Source organism: Aulonocara stuartgranti, assembly GCF_965226115.1.
Source record: "Aulonocara stuartgranti genome assembly, chromosome: 3".
In the NCBI taxonomy this organism is placed as follows: Eukaryota; Metazoa; Chordata; class Actinopteri; order Cichliformes; family Cichlidae; genus Aulonocara; species Aulonocara stuartgranti.
The window spans coordinates 26926632-26944057 of record NC_138941.1 but is presented as its reverse complement, the minus strand read 5'-3'; the positions used below and the strand labels follow the sequence as shown (position 1 = coordinate 26944057).

Genomic DNA, 17426 nt, shown 5'->3' with positions numbered 1-17426 from the left:
AATAAACTCTGAGTTTATTACCTCTGAGATTGCAATTTCAGTTCCAGAACAGCTAATCAGAGAAGTTCGAGGAACTCTGAGTATGTTTGAAATGTATGTCATGTGCAGATGTAACTGCACACAAATCAGTGAGCATGAGTAAAACATGTTTTTTTTCCTATTCAATAATCTCGAAAAATGTCTAACTGTGCCTTAGTGTCCACTTTTTCTCCGAATAACTACATTTTTAAATGGATTTCCAAATATTTTTGAACAACAGCAACAAATTTCCTTAATATACTATTGTGTTCTTTATATAGTTATTTTCCCCTTCTGTCATTTTGTCATTATACTGTAACCAACATGCATCTCATTCGTCTGTACGAGTATTACCAGCACATAATATTTTGTGATCGGAATTTCACAATTTTGAATTTCGTAGCAAACGGTTTCTCAGATCCACTTCTGCAAATTATTTTTTCAAGGGTGTCGAGACAGTGTCAAAACTTAGGCAATACCAGCAAAGATTCAGAAGCAAAGCGAGTAAAGGCAGATCAAGTTTCACTGATTAGGGTCGCTGATCTAACAGAAATCAAAACCGAGGTATAGCGGGTTCAAAGAGCGCCATGTGTCTGCTGCTGGACGTAAACGGTTTATTTCCCTCTCTGAAGTTTCAGATCCCCTTAGTAGTAATGGCATCACACAACTTCAGAAGAACATGTTTCTCTTCAGTATAAGAAGGAAGTTGTGTAATCTGCTTTAAATAGAAAAATGTGTGACATTGGAGAAACCAAAGATTCTTTTCTATAAATGGTCTTCCTTACGTTTTCTGTGAAGTGGCTAGCTTCTGTTAATCTTTCGGTCTCTAAGCCTGCATGCATGCGATTAATCCAAAGTCCAAATATCAGCACTCAAATTTCAAGCTGAGGGACGTGTCTGTGCTTGTGGACTCTGAGTCTTGTATCCATTTTAAGGATGCCAGTTACATTAGATTTGGGTGGAAGTTCCTTTGCAGGGTAGATGTGGGGAAACCGGGGCTGGTTGTCACATTGCTGGGTGTTGCCACTTTAGAGGCCACTGTGGAATTCTATTGATATCATACAGTTTGTAGTTTTCATGGGTCAGAGTAAGTTTTCTTGGTTTTGATGTTATTGTATTAAAAGATGAGACAATATTAGTCTTTTATAAAATGGTCACTTGTTAAAAAGCTTTGATTTAAATCAGTTTTTCACTAGCCAGCTAAAGGTTAAAACGTTGAGAGAAATGTTTTTGTTTCTTTCTTTCTTTTTTGTTTCTTTGTTGGAACAATGGTTTGTGTTGAGCCATACACCAAAGGAAGTATGATGTTGATGTATTGTGTGCCAGAACTGATTACGTGTTGTGATTACCCCTGGCAATTCAGGGAGAGAGTCTAGATCAAGACTAGCAACCTTAAAATGGAGATCCCTGAAAATTTGCTTACCTGGATGATCGAGCACACGTGGAGACTTAAAAAGGTTTAGAGTCGGTTTGATATTGATGTCATTCACTGTGGTTCTCGTGTTTACGCTGCCTTGCTCACTATTGCGCAGGTTACCTTGTGGGAAATCTTGCACAGACTGTTTTTGTCTTTTAAAAGATACAGACAACTGCTTTCATTAAAAAATAATAAATATAAATGTTATCATTGATATTTTTATGGAATGTGGAAGTCGTTTTGTGTCAATTCCTTAATTTTACTTCTCTTAATTCACAATAATTACCACTGCTTGATCAGCAATTCATGCAGAACAAAAAGTGTAGCAACCAACCCTACTGTCAGCAAGACAAGTGTCTCCACAGCTGTACGACGGGACGAAACCCGGAGTGACATGGAATGAATCGAGATGTCTCACTCTGTGGTTTCTGGGGACGTGCACAACTGGATTCTGATGCAACCCTGGTGTAATGCCAGCAGGATGTCAGTCTCTTTAGTGAGTCTGCGCACCATTTCCACTCATAAACATAAAAACGACGGTGACGGTGGCCTGTAAAATTGACATTACACAGATATGAAATACTACACGCAACAGCCGACATTAGAAAGCCGTTTCATTTAAGCGTATTAAAGGCCGCCCGCTAAAACAGACGCTTAATTTATGTGACGCTTAAGAAAAGCCTTTAATCGTTTTCGTTTCTAAATCCGTCAACTTACCGACACTCAGCCTAAAAAATAAAACGTTTGGTTATTTTGCTCCCACAAAAACCATTTTCGCTCTGTGGGGCTATTCTAATAGCTTGCGCTAAGATACAATAATAACGCTTAGCGTCTCGATGGTGCAGTTTCAAAATTAAAGCCCCAGTTACGAATACACGTTAAATTATTATCTGCAGGCTTCGCGGCTTTTATTTTTTAACGCACTAAGTCTGGATTTCCGCTTACACACAGGCTAGCTTGACGCACTCCTCCCCTCATCGCTGTACAACAGCGGCCTCTCGTGGTCAAAACAAGGCACTGCCAATATGTCGGCTCAGAGTGGTCCTGATGCTGCGGGGATGCAGAGAGCGGCGGTATGAGAGGATGTGAAGTATGTAAACCTTGGCAGAGAGGGGAAATCCTGGCGCAGTCTCTGTGGCGCAATGGAATAGCGCGCTGGACTTCTAATCCAGAGGCTCCGGGTTCGAGTCCCGGCAGAGATGAGTCACTCTGTGTGCCGCACGGCAGACCTGCGATATTTTTTTTTATCAAATTGTGCGGGTGACATTTTGATTGCAGATGATCATGCTATTAATAGTGAGCCTTAACTGGGAGCTCAGAAGGTTGATGTTCAGCTACACAGAGCACACAAACATAAATATAACCTCGAGTACAGATTTAATGCAGGAGCTGCAAACATGAGCCTGCCTGTTCTGTTCTGATATCCCAGTCTGATTAGTTTATGCTCTCCTTACGTTACCTTATTTATGTCCTCTTTCAAGTCCTCACGCCTTTGGTACTGATTTAGTATTTATGTCTCCATTTTCAAGAAGCTTAAAACCCATAAAATAGATTTTATAGGTATATATATAGCCATAACATTTTGGATTTTAAACATTGGGATTTTCCCCCCATTATATTTCTGTGTTTAAAAGCTTTAGTAAGAGTTTGATGAAAGTCATTTTCCAGTACCTATGACCAAACATAACAATCCTAATCCAACTTTGCAATGTATTTTACTGTATATACTGCACTGTATGTATTTTAATGTCTTTTATTTAAAAAAAATGTGAAAACATTTAGACTTTTGACTGTAGCCAGTGCAGTGTATTCATAGCACCGCAAAAGCTTTTATCAGCCAGCATGTAGATGACTTTATTATTATTAGTATTATCGTTATTATTATTGTTATCAAAATATGATTACCTCAGGTTTTATCATTACTACATTTCGCCTCTAACATCCCCCGGTGAAATGTGTGCCTGCGCGCGCATATATTTTCGGGCATCTTGCTCAGCAAGATACGGTTTTTGAGATCCATCCATCCATCCATCTTCATCCGCTTATCCGAGGTCGGGTCGCGGGGGTAGCAGCCTAAGCAAAGAGGTCCAGACCTCCCTCTCCCCAGCCACCTCCTCCAGCTTGTCCGGGGGAATACCAAGGCGTTCCCAGGCCAGCCGAGAGATATAATCTCTCCAGCGTGTCCTGGGTCTGCCCCGGGGCCTCCTCCCGGTGGGACATGCCTGGAACACCTCGCCCAGGAGGCGCCCAGGGGGCATCCTTGCCAGATGCCCGAACCACCTCAGCTGGCTCCTTTCGATGTGGAGGAGCAGCTGCTCTACTCTAAGCCCCTCCCGGATGGCCGAACTTCTCACCCTATCTCTAAGGGAGAGGCCAGCCACCCTTCGGAGGAAGCTCATTTCCGCCGCTTGTATCCGCGATCTCGTTCTTTCGGTCACTACCCACAGCTCGTGGCCATAGGTGAGGGTAGGGACGTAGATCGACCGGTAAATTGAGAGCTTCGCTTTTACACTCAGCTCCCTCTTCACCACGACTGACCGGTGCAGCGTCCGCATTACTGCAGCCGCAGCCCCAATCCGTCTGTCGATCTCCAGCTCCCTTCTCCCATCACTCGCGAACAAGACCCCAAGATACTTGAACTCCTCCACTTGGGGCAGGAACTCATCCCCGACCCGGAGTGGGCACTCCACCCTTTTCCGGCTGAGAACCATGGCCTCAGATTTGGAGGTGCTGATCCTCATTCCCGCTGCGTTACACTCGGCTGCGAACCGCTCCAGTGCGAGCTGGAGGCCCTCACCCGATGAAGCCAACAGAACCACATCATCCGCAAAAATCAGAGATGAGATTCTGAGGCCACCAAAGCGAAAGCCCTCCGCCACTTGGCTGCGCCTAGAAATCCTGTCCATAAAAATTATGAACAGAACCGGAGACAAAGGGCAGCCTTGGCGGAGCCCATCACCCACCGGGAACGAGTCCGACTTATTGCCGGCAATGCGAACCAAGCTCTTGCAACGGTTGTATAGGGATTGAATGGCCCGTAGCAATGGGCCAGACACCCCATACTCGCGCAACACCTCCCACAGGACGCCCCGAGGGACACGGTCGAATGCCTTCTCCAGGTCCACAAAACACATGTAGACTGGTTGGGCAAACTCCCATGCACCCTCAAGTATCCTCGAGAGGACAAAGAGCTGGTCCAGTGTTCCGCGACCAGGACGAAAACCGCATTGTTCCTCCTGTATCCGAGGTTCGACTAGCGGACGAACCCTCCTCTCCAGCACCCTGGCATAGACTTTCCCGGGGAGGCTGAGGAGTGTGATCCCCCTGTAGTTGGAACACACCCTCCGGTCCCCCTTCTTGAAGATGGGGACCACCACCCCGGTCTGCCAGTTTTTGAGATATTAAACATTATTTTATAGGTCATTCAAAGGTCACCATCCCCCCAGACTGCTCCAAAACAGGCCAAAATGGTCTACTTTTTTAGTGCTACATTTGTGCTGATTTGTGCAGGTAAAATTAGCGTTTGTGCTGCTACAGTATCTGAGATATTAAAAGTTATATTTTTTGCTGATGACATCACCATCCCCCCAGACTGCTCCAAAACAAACCAAAATGGTCTACTTTTTTAGTGCTACGTTTGTGCTGATTTGTGCAGGTAAAATTAGCGTTTGTGCTGCTCTGGTTTCCGAGATATTAAAAATTATTTTATAGGTCATTCAAAGGTCACCATCCCCCCAGACTGCTCCAAAACGGGCCAAAATGGTCTACTTTTTTAGTGCTAGGTTTGTGCTGATTTGTGCAGGTAAAATTAGCGTTTGTGCTGCTATGATTTGAGATATTCTGTTATGGTTTACTGCTGAAAAATGTCTTTTTCAAATGACCTTTCACTTTGTGTGTTCACTTGTTCAATAAAGTTCTGTTAAAAAACCCTCTTGTCGTATTTAATCAGCTAAATTTGTAATGAGTGTATTTTTTTTTTAACTTCAATTTCTTTACTTCAATCACTTTTTGTTCATAAAACCACGATGCAAATGCTTGAGTATTTATTTTTTTTTAGAGTGGATTAAAAAAACTTTATTGAAAACTACATTTGAACATTTTACACTCCCATGAACACTTTTTGAGAAACGAACAAGCTCGCAGTCTTTTGCATCAAATACACATTTTCTGGCAGAAAAAAATATTTTTTGGCATTACTGTGTCTGAAGGATTCTTAGAACAGCGTTCATCTGATTTCTGAACAAGGTAAGCTTACATTTAAAATACTGAGATTTTAGTTACTGAGTTAATACATGATATAGCTAACTGTTTGGATCAAAAGGATTTTTTTTCAATGTTAAACATTTTCAAAAATGTCCAAGAAAAAAGTTTCTAAAGCACTTTAAAACATGTAGCACACTGGACTAAAGTGCTGTACAGTACATGGGTTAAATACTCAGACTCTTTAATAAACTCACAAATTCAATAGCTCCATCTTAAAAACAATAATTCCACAAAATATGAAAGTGTAGATTGGTGGAGAACTTGGGGGAGGGGTTGCTCCTGGTTGTATATATAGTTCAGAAATCACGTTTTGCTCCATCATAATCATAGTGTGGTTTTTTTTGTTTTTTTTTTTAAAGATGCCTCGAAAGCCATCTGTAGACAAGGTTTCCATTTTTGCAATTCTTTGCAATTCAAAAGAGGCCATAGTCCAAAATGGCAAAATAGCCACTCCAGCTGCATCAGTCTGGAAAGAGCTGAGTCAGCAGCTAGAAGACAAGATGTCTGCTAAGGCCCTGTACACTTTTGTGAAGCTAAATAGACACAACATCTGGTCAGCTTTGGAAATCAGTGATCAGGAAAGTAATAGTGAAGGAGAGTTAGATTCACATTGCATTTCTCCTGGACAAGAAAACTGTCAAGCTTTTGAACTAGAAGTCCCTTTTGAGGACTGGGTTAAATTTATTCCTGAAAAGGTTGAATATAATGACAAGTTTTCTCCTACCCAAAAAAGGGAATACACAATTTTGAAACCTGGCACTTGGACTCATATCATCAACGATCTTATATGGAAGAAGATCAAAAATACATGTACACTTGTGTTCCATAGAGCAAAGGTCCATCCAATTGTCAACAATAATTATCTGGACATCAGAGGCAACTGTAAGGAGTGTCATGGCCAGTTAGAAATGTCATGTGACAGACAGCCAGCAATTAATAGTCCAATGGTGCTCCAGTGTTTCATGAGAAATACAGATTTCTCCCTGCACACTGGCCACTCCAAGCGGTTCATGTCTGGAAACCTAGGTGATCGCTAAAGAGCTGTGTGAGGGCAGAATGGAACCAGCTGTATGGAGGTCAGCGAGGGCAGCAGATCTGATGGATGTTGGAGATCCTGAGCCAAGCCACCTTCCAAATTTAGCCACTCTGCGAAAAGCCAAACAAGAGAGAAAAGACTTGGAATTAGGAGATAAGGACCCCATTGCATCTCTGCAATTGTTAAAATATAGTGTTCCTCACAGTGGTAGCATCCGAGATATTGGACTGGACAGGTTTTTCTGTCACTACTGGAGTAAAACACAGATGAATGTTTATAAGACATTGTCAAAAAAATCTCCCCCAACTGTGTGTTTTGATGCAACCGGTTCAGTTGTGAAAAAACTGCTGAGACCAAATGGCAAATCTGGCCATATATTCCTTTATCAAGGTATTCTGAAAGAAAACAATTGCCGCAGTGTCCCAGTGGTGCAAATGCTGTCAGAGAAACATGATGTTAATGCCATCGCAAACTGGTTGACAGAATGGATTCGTGCAGGTGCACCTGTGCCAAAGGAAGCTGTGAGTGACTTTTCTCTGGCAATTCTGGGAGCTCTGGTCAAGGCTTTCACTCCTCATCCTGATCTGAAGTCATACCTTAATGAATGCTTTCATGTCCTTCTTGGAACCCAGTCTGCCAAACTCCCCTCTTGTTATATCAGGGTTGATGTTGCGCACTGCATCAAGATGATATGCCAGTGGAACTGCCTGAAGAAGAAAACACATCGTGTTAAAGATTTCTTTTTCAGGTCATTAGCAAAACTTCTTCAGTCTCAATGTTTGGACCATGCAAAACAGCTCCTACATGCTATCACTGTTGTGGCCCTCAGTGAGGCAGAAGGTGATGACAGTTCTGGAGCCCCTCTTCCTTCAGAAAGGTGCAAGAAATACTTGAAAGCCCAAATTGCTCAAGACTCCATCATCATTCCAGATGAACAGACGGAGGAAAGTGAGAGAGTGGATTCAGTGGATGAGATCCAGACTGACCTACGACAGTGGGTAACAGAAAAATGTGAGGAGAGCAGGTCACTTGCTGCAGCAAACGGGGATAGAGATAATATTCACTTTCTCCCTGAGATTATTCCTCATATAATAAGACTGGCAAGTTACTTGCCACTCTGGACAGGAATAATGGTCCCTCTCTTCCAAAGCACCAGCATCACAGCAAGTTCAGCCACTGTTGAAGCTGAGTTCAAAAACATAAAACATGGCCTTTTCAAACATGACAACTTGCCTCTTCGAGTCAATCGCTTCATTGCTCGTCATCTTTCCTTCATCGAGGGAAATATGCGGATTTGTTCTGCAAAAGAAAAGGTCAAAGATGAGGCAACAGTGGGACCACTGAAAGTCACAGATGCCAATTCTGGATCCATGACGACTCACAATGCAGAAGATAAAATAAAAATGGATGCTCACCCGTTTGTGGGATCTGATGCTGCCACAAACATTCTTCCGGTTGATGGGGATGCAGTTGAGAACTGGAGGGGCCTAGCTGTTCCACCCAAAAAAAGGAAGAGGACTTCCTACCTCTCTTCATGTACCGAATGGCTCCATGCAGATGAAACTTTTGGGGCCAAAAGAGTGAAAGTGGGATTATTAAAAAATGGAAACCTCCATCAGCCTATTAGATTAGGGGGAATCGACAATCTCTGTGCTCAATACCTGTGCATTTGATGCATTTTTTCAGTGCTTATGTTGTGCCTTCTGTGACAGCTCCACATTTCAAAATGCTGTTCTGAAAGACAGTGAAAACCCAGTCCTGCAGCTGGTGAAAGCCATTGCCACAGATGGTGTGACCCAACAAACCTACAGGAGGAGAGCAGAGCTGCTTAGTGTAATGTTTGAAGCTGTCTCGTTGAGGTCTGCTGCGATCCAAATCGATGCTCAGTGCAATATCTCTGCTGTAATTGCTAAGACAATGAGGAACATCTCAAGTGTTTATTTTACCAAACACTGCTCTTCACAGCACTGCTAGCTCAGCAAAGGGATGACAAGGGAAGTGCCATTTGTTTCTCCTGCCATCCTGGTTTCCATGGAAAGTAATTGCTTTCCATGGAAAGATGACCACTGATGGTTTGGGGCATTACACTGCATACTGCAGGAGAGCTCCATGTGTGTGGGAGTGCTATGATGACCTGGGAAATGGAGTGACAGGAGCATCTGAAAAGAAAAAAATACAACCCCATGCTGTGTTATACACAGTATAATGAGTGCTGCCTGCATTTTTCTGTTTTATTTGGTTCATTACAGTTACATGTGTTCAAATGGCTAGTGTGTGTTATCAGTAAGTTCAGTTTTGCACATAAAGTTAAAGTTCTAAATTAAAAATCTTTTAACACTCTTTTCTTTGTCAGTCTGATGCATATTTGCTTTTACACACCCAGTCACCTTCACCCGTAGCCTTGAAAGTACCCGTTCCATTTTTCTGTCAATAATTTTTCTGTATTTGTTTTGTGTTTACCTGGTGGCTTAAGTCAGGGGTCAGCATCCTTTTCATTTCAAAGGGCCCCTTTTCCCCCTGCTGCTACAAAACCTGTCTAGAGCCTAAAAAAAGAAAGAGCCTATAAATATCTAGAAAATGAGTTGTTGTATCGTGTAAGCTATGGAAATGTAAATAAAAATGTTTATTTTTAGATTTGATAAGACAATGAATCATCAAAGCTTTATAACGAAAAAAAGTATTTGTTAAAATGAAGCCAGCTACGTGAGTCCTTTCCATAATAATTGAAAATTAGGAAAGATGGGCAACCAACTTGAAAATTACAGTAAACAGATTTGAAGCTAAGAAACATTAAATCACTTTTAAAAGCCTTGTACATTCAGTGAATAGTCAATGCAGATATTTCATTTAAAAAAAAAACTGTTAACAGAACCCTTTCTTGTTGTCTTTATAATAAAAAAATGACTTACTTGGTCTTATAAGAGCCACAGTGGAGGGGCCGGAGAGCCACATGTTGCTTTAGAGCCGCAAGTTGAAGATCCCTCGCCTGGGTGCTGTGGAATATTCAGTTTTCTACACGTAGGTAACAACCTATCAAAGCAAACACTTCATTTTTTCTGAGACAGCTACATTAATAATAATGAACATATATAATTCAAAACAAAATCATAGAGGCCAACTGGGTATGTAAAAAATAATAATAATTTAGGTATACGTGAATCACTTCACATGAAACTCAGTTTTGCCACAGATAAAATAAAAACTTTAGCCTACCTTGTGTACGTTTCTGCACTAGTAACAAAAGAAATATCGACCTTTCCGCTGAATAAATTGTGTTACTAAAGTGTAAACTAATAAAAGTTAATATGCAGCAAGCCTAGAAAAAGTGCAAAACTCCACAGCTGCTGAAAGTCACTGCCACAGACACTGGTGTTATACAGCGTAGGCCGTAATAATTAAAATCATTATATCTCAGATACTGTAGCAGCACAAACGCTAATTTTACCTGCACAAATCAGCACAAACGTAGCACTAAAAAAGTAGACCATTTCGGTTTGTTTTGGAGCAGTCTGGGGGGATGGTGACCTTTGAATGACCTATAAAATAATGTTTAATATCTCGGAAACCAGAGCAGCACAAACGCTAATTTTACCTGCACAAATCAGCACAAACCTAGCACTAAAAAAGTAGACCATTTTGGCCCGTTTTGGAGCAGTCTGGGGGGATGGTGACCTTTGAATGACCTATAAAATAATGTTTAATATCTCAAAAACCGTAGCAGCACAAACGCTAATTTTACCTGCTCAAATCTGCACAAAACGTAGCACTAACCGCTCCGCCTATTTGCCTTTACGTTTCAAGTGGTCAAAGAACGCGCAGGGTAGGTCTGGGTCCTGAACGCAAGGGGGCGCTCCAGCATCAGCGTAATCCCCGCTACTTACAGCGAGTCGGGAGGAACCAGCTCAGTGTGGAGACCTACTGAGCTGTGACAGCTACAGTAGGCCTGTCACGGGAATCCGTCACTAAAACCACTCTCCTACATGATGTGGCAAGAATAAGGACATGGGGTGTTTAGTCATCACAGTGGCATCACTGCGCAGTCAGTATTATTCTAATGATGTCGCTGAGGATTCTGTTGCTATAATAATAATAACAACAGAAAAACTAAAAACCCTTGCTGTAACCCAATGCTTGTAGTATCTCCTCTTTTATTTTAGGTGCACTGTGCTTATATGTTGGTCATAACAACATTAGTTGTACACTACAGCCAATGTCATGACATTTGACTATAACATCAGTTTATTACTCTAAGCCGTCTGGATTTACCTTAGTGTAATAATACGTTTCTGTTCAAACAGATGACCTCACGTTGACCTTAATGTGTACATGTTGATAATTTTAGGGTTACAGCTTATTTCATTACCTAATTCCACACAGTAAGCAGGAGAAAACAAGCAGTTCCGGCTACAGCAAATGTGTCAAAATGATTATGCCTCTCTAAGCGGGTTTATTTTTTTATTTTTTTATTTATTTAATACCCCCCCCCCCCCCTTTTTTTTTTACGGTGTTGGCCTGTTAAAGATCCAGAGGGAGAGGGAGAAGGGGGCAGTGCTGTGGCTCTGCTGACGTGATAGAAAGAGAGAGAGGAATGTGCCGCTAATGAGAATATGACGTCAAGTCGGACAGATTACTACACAACACCGGAAGTAGTGCGCAGGGTCATACTCAGTAAACGTTTACATTTATTGTATTTCACTATCATTTTTGTTTTTACGTATCATAGAAAGTTAAGAAGAAATTAACGGCATTCGAGCCGTTAGAATATTATTTCTACTCGTCTATTATTTGAAATGAGCTCTCACATTTTGTCAGAGTTCCCTAAAAAGTAATAGTAATGCAAATAAAAATCTTAAAGTCACAGTAAACCCAACAGTATAAAGACCTTTCATACAGTGCTTCTGAGTAAATGCTTAGGAAGCAATGACATAGCTACTTAAAACCGCCTGCTTCGAATTTTATTTTGTTTTGACGCTCTAACCGGAAGTAAGGTTTGTCATTGCCGCTCGCTTAGCGCCTCGGTGTAGTAGAAAACGGACTGCCGCTTGAGAGAGCAGGAGAGAGGTAAAGAAAAAAAAGCAGTGAAATGGTATAAAACTCGAGCCAGTGCAAGCCTAGTAAGGGGGAAGACGAGGAGGGACAACGCCAGAGGATTATTGTTCTGTCTGTAATTACCGTCAAAGTCCTGTAAACTCCCGCTTTTTGATGCTGTCCTCACGGAGGTTTGAGCCAATAACGGACTTATTGGTCGGCTGAACCATGCAGAGGCTGCTCCTCCTGAGTTTGGTGCTGAGTTTTCAAACTGGTAAGACTACATTTTCTCTTTCTTTCGAGCTCGAATAACTCAAATGTTTGTGTGTGTGTGTGTACATTAAGCTCAATGCACACCGAGCCTGTCTTTAGTTTTTACTGTGCGGTCTGTGTGTGTAGAAACTAACGAGAGGGGATCTGATATGATTTCATTCCCATATGAACCGCAGCGATGGATCACCTTGTGAGCGCGTGTAGCTGCGTACGAGCACGCAGAACGCGCGCGCGTGTGACTGCACCGCGGCAATTACGCTCTTTTTTTTTTAGGATTATTGTCGCGACTACAGGCGTTCGATTGTGTGCGCGCGTGCGTCTAACTTGAACATGACTGGTGTGGCGCGCGCTCACCGGCCTAAATGACCTTTTGCGTATTTGACAAACTGCCAGCGCCGTTACTCAGACGGGTTGTGAGGCGCTGAGGACGTGACGGGAATGACAGTGATTGACCAGCGCTGCTCTACATGCCAGCAGCACTTCCACGCTGCTATCGCCTCTGAATGGCGTGTCAGTCAATGAGAGCTCTGCCACCATCTCCTGTAGTGATCCTCTGTGCTGAGAGGCAGCCGTCTCCCCCCCGTTTCCCCTCTGTCTGCCTCGCGCGCACACACCTCTCTCCTGCTCTACCTGTGCGCCTCATCCATTTCACCCTCTCCTTTGGCGTCCTTTGTGCATTTAAGCAGCAGTAGCCGCCATGCATCTGCACCCCCTCCCAACACACCAACACACACACACCGTACCTGTGGGGTGCCAGGTATGCTATTGGCTTATGATAATCACAGCTGTAGCCGAGTTGCTAGGAAACAGGAGGCTGAAGGAGGATGAGGAGAGGATAATTTCTCTAAGCTACCTGTTTGATTGAGGCATATCTGTGTGTCTTTGTGATTGCACAGCCACAGCAGACCACCTATACCCCCCCCCCCCCCCCCCCCCAATACACACACACACACACACACACCCCTTCCCTCACCTTGGATGACCGGGGAGTAATGCAATGCTGGCTGCTGGGCGGCCAGGAGACCACTTCATCATAGGTAGGGGGCGTGTTTGGAGGAAAGGAAGGTATAGAAAAGGATGATGTCACCTAGTCTGCCAGGCTTTGTATTTTTTATTTTTTTTGCTTCTGCTCAGCATCCACCCAGTAAGTGCTGCTGAGGGTTCACATAAGCACGCGAGGATGTACACGTACTAGGGAGCAGGTTCGTCTTCGTCTACATATTTGCCAACCGATGCGGCAGCACCACCACCGATCCCCCTCCTCGCCACCCTGACCCCTTGTTACTGTCACATGCCGTTCCCATTTCTCCCCCCTCATAAACCATTCAGTCCACATGACTGAATGTGCATGAGACACACTTGCTCGCAGCCTGTTTTACATGTGTGAAGCCCTGCGTCCCATTGTCTGCTACAGCTGTATAATCCATTATTACTCCACGCTGCGCTCTCAAACCAGGAGATATCTGCTCTCTGAAGGCTCTCCCCGCGACGTGATTAGCAGGGCCGTACATGAGAGCTCAAATGTTGCCCAGAGATTTTAAAAAATTTTTTGCACTGGGCTACAAAAACAGAAGAGGAGTTGACATAATCCAGAAAGAGCTGGAATTCATATCACCTCCAAAGAGATAACAGTTGCTTTCGGTTTGGGAGCACAATTTCTTTTGCTTCTGATCCCCACTCTTATCTCTTCATTAGATGGGTAAAACAGTATTCCATAGCCTGCAATTTGCTCACATATAATTGCCTGCTAGTGTTAATGATTGGATGGTTATTAGTGGAGCAGCTAATTAAAGCTTTGGAATATCAGAATGTTCTAAGGTATTTAAAGTCAATGCAAGCGTTAGTTTGTCTGTACTAGCAGCAGGAGTGATTGATTCAGGATCCCAGCCTTGTATCTACATACCAGCCTAGTAATAAGTCCTAAGCAAGCGCTGCCATTAATGCTGCTGTTAAATGTTACTGCATAATCAATCATTGCGAATTCGCTCCTTTAACTTACTAATGAGCGTTCAAGCCCCGAGGTTGGACTCGCAGCACTGCACCTATAGCCAGACCTCGGGCCTGAAATGCTGACGCGGACAAAGGCTCCAGTGCAGGTGTACCATTTGTCAGCCTCTGTCCTTTTGTGCACATCCAAGCCACGAGCTGCTGCTGCCTGTACTGTACTCTCCAGCCCTGAATCACACAGCCGGGCTGTGAATCACAGACCTCAGACGGATTCCTGTGTTGTCCTCAGCTAAGAAAATATTCACATGCTGGAAGAGTCAGACACACTCAGAGGGGATTTTACACCCAGAGAAAGAAGGGTTCCTCAGGGGTTGTTTGATCAGAGAAGCAGTGGTTCAACTGCAATATGTTAATGACTCAAAGTGGGCTGTAATAGCTCAAATAAAAATGAAGAATTGGGAAAGGCTCATAAAGAATCCAGTGTGGTGCTAAAACACTCTGTTAAAACTGCTGATTTACAACATTACATACATTCTTGCCAGTAATAATCTGTGGCATTTCCTCCCTCTGAATAAATTCACAGATTTCTTATCTCTGATTCAGGCATGGTTTCTTTTTCATTAGCATGGGAATATCCCATATCACACAACATATGGCGCTTTTTTATTGTCCTCACAATAAATAAAAGAAGGATTCTGTAGTTAGTCTGGGCTGATCTCACATAGACGAGCCTCACTTTTTAGCACATGAATGCATACTAGGAAAACAATATCCAGGGATCAAAAGTTTGCCACAAAATGATGCGATTCATTTGTTTCGACTCAGATGATGGCTACGGGAAATTAAAAAAAGAGAGCGCAGCACTAGTAACTGATGAAGAATAAAAGTTCCACCTACAGAAACTTGTCCTCCAAGTGGATTACCACTTTACACAACTATTTATAGCGATATGATGCTTTTTGAAAGCTTGCTGCTACGGTTTTTGAGGCTAACGAACCAGTTTTTTTCCCCTATACTGAGCTCTCTGTGGCTCAGAGTGTAGATCCGGAGTGACAGACTGTATGTAGCGAGGCAGAAGTCTGTTTTTAATTTTGATCCCAGTGAGCAGAGATATAGCTCTGCTGCATCCCACCGTTAATATGCGAATTGAGGTCACGGTTTTTATGTGATTCGAATGAAGCCTATTTACCAAAAAAGCATCTCTAATTGACATTAGCCACTGAAAGCAATCACTGAACCAGCTGTAATATAATGTACATGTACGCCCGTTGTTCCCCATTGGGTTCCATTCAATCAAGAAATTCTTGGCATCTCTGTCCCCCGCGGGTGTTTGTCAATGTGTGACATGTTGATTGCTTCTCTCAGTTGATATGTTTGTTTAAGGGCATTCCTCTGGACACGAGTGTCCTATTATGTTTTTTCAAGTGGCGCTCGGGAGGAGGAACGTACTCGCTTGCTCTCGGATGATCCAGCGAAAACCTCGAAGAAGTATGCAGTTGGATAATTCGCCGTCAGACTTGTGGTCCGAGATGAATTCGGTCAAAAGCGGGCACGCTTACTTGCAAGCATCCTCAGCAGCTATGCACGTAAATGTTCCTCAAGTGAAGCCCCAGGATTTAAAGGCCTCATAATCTGATTGTGTTTGACAGGCCGGCGGCCAACAAGTTATAAAAAGAAAAAAGAAAAAAAAAACTTCCCCTTAAAAATGTTTCTTTATGCACAGTCCCCCGAGCAAGAGAGAGGAACACTTTATCACATCTGACTGAATCTATTGGCCTTGTTATTTTCCAACATGGCACAGCCACATTTCTGTAGCAAGAAACAATTTGAGGTGATGGAGGGGTTACAGGAAAAAAAATAGAAAAAACCCCCAAACTTTTGGAAGGCAGGAAGGGGGACAGAGAGAGAGGGGGGGGTCGTCCTTTGGGCAGGTGGGTGAAGCAGGAATCGAGAGTGATTGCACTCTTTTTTTTTTGTTTGTTTTAGAGGTGGTGAGGTGGGTGGGTGGCGGGGCAGTATTGAAGTGTAGGACGAGGTTGTGGATGAAAAGAAAAGCGAGCCGGGAGTGAGGAGAGAGGGACCAGGACGAAGGAGGAGGAGTGGTCGGGAGGCCAGCGGCATAGAGAAAGGGACTATTACTCAGGCTTGACTGCTCCCTCAGTGGGGACAGCAAAGCTGCTCATTCACACAGAATATGGTCGAGTCCGGTTCAAAGGCTACGTTTGCGCTGGAATCACAACTGATTGAACCCACATCTGAGGTGCCAGCCGAGCGCTTCCCCCGCTCCGTCCCCACTGAGGTTAATTGCCATTAGCCGGTGTCGCCGTTAACTTTCTTTTCTGCTCGTCTTTGACTTTCTGTCTCAGCGTGATCCCTTTTCTGCTTACCAAAGTTCATTCTTTCTCGCTTTCTGTTCCCTCCTGGACTTCTTTTTTTTTCACTCCCCTCCCCACCTCCACCACCACCATTACTTCTTCTCTTTCCATCTACCCCTTTCTCTCTTGCTCGCTCTCTAATAAGTTCCAGATGTGGTTCTTGCATTCCTCTGGTCGGTGGAGAGAGAAAGAGACGGGGTGGGGGGGGGGGTAGGGGGTTGGGGGAAGAGTGTATGAGTCGGGGAGGCAGTGGGGGGAGGGGACAGGAGGAGAAGCACATGAATTAAAACAGGGAGCACATGATGAGGAAGAGGAGCCCATGTACTTTATCACACAAAGAAATGTGTGCTAGAAAACATGCACACACACAGAGGGAGAGCGTGTTAGTGTGTCTGTGTTTTTGGGGGGTGCGGGTCCTGTAACCTCAAAAGTTTTGGGACATTCTCCTCCTCCTCCTCTTCTTCCCTCTCTCCCCCGCCTCCTCCTCCTCACCCCCTCCCTCTTCAGGAATGTGGCCTACGCTGATGATGTCACTTCATTTCTCTGCTCTCCCAGTTTCTGCTGCTCAGCAGGGACAGGGTCTGAGAGAGAGAGAGATTTGACTTGTTCCATCCATCTTTCCTTTATGATAAAAGCATTAGGGTCAGCCGTCCAACTAAATCGGTTACCACAGCGCGGCAACGCTCGCTGTCCTCATGTCATCGACTATAACAGCCTGCAGGCTAAAATGTTGCGGACTGCAAATAATGAGCGAGCCGTCTTTTAGTTATAATAATCATCAATGGCTTCAGAGTCGAGTCCTTAAAACAATGTTCTGCGCGTGCTTTACTTTTGTCAGACTACAGCTGCCAACTTAATGCTCTACCCTCAAGGCTATGTTTACCATAACCCAGTGTGCCCAAGTTCTTAGAAGCAGATTAACCCAATTTACATTTTGCCAAGTCATCAGGAGTTTATATGAAGACACACTGTATAGCCAAAAGTATGTGGACTTCAACAATTTAGGGCAGGGGTGGGGAACTCCAGGCCTCAAGGGCCCGTGTCCTGCAGGTTTTAGATCTCACCCTGG

General features: G+C 43.7%; 1 protein-coding gene and 1 long non-coding RNA gene across 4 annotated transcripts in view; one reads left to right on the top strand and one right to left on the bottom strand.

Moving 5' to 3' along the window:
- Positions 1-6128: 6128 nt before the first annotated feature.
- On the bottom strand, positions 6129-10641 carry LOC309701713. Of its 2 annotated transcripts, XR_014275225.1 has the most exons (8): positions 10474-10641; positions 9644-9764; positions 9195-9277; positions 8681-8893; positions 8396-8539; positions 8150-8297; positions 7539-8033; positions 6129-7441 (listed from the first exon to the last, which is right to left on the bottom strand). It is a non-coding gene; the product is annotated as an uncharacterized lncRNA (long non-coding RNA). The 2 variants fall into 2 exon arrangements; XR_014275226.1 differs by lacking the exon at positions 10474-10641 and having other exon boundaries at positions 9644-10450.
- A 1082-nt stretch (positions 10642-11723) lies between these two features.
- The window catches only part of kirrel1a (kirre like nephrin family adhesion molecule 1a), a 32597-nt gene continuing 26894 nt past the window's right edge, over positions 11724-17426 (top strand). For both annotated transcript variants that reach the window (XM_082525874.1, XM_082525873.1), the window contains exon 1: positions 11724-12036. In XM_082525874.1, coding sequence (XP_082382000.1) covers positions 11991-12036 — 46 coding nt within the window. In that variant the 5' untranslated portion in view covers positions 11724-11990. The remainder of the gene's footprint in view (positions 12037-17426) is intronic.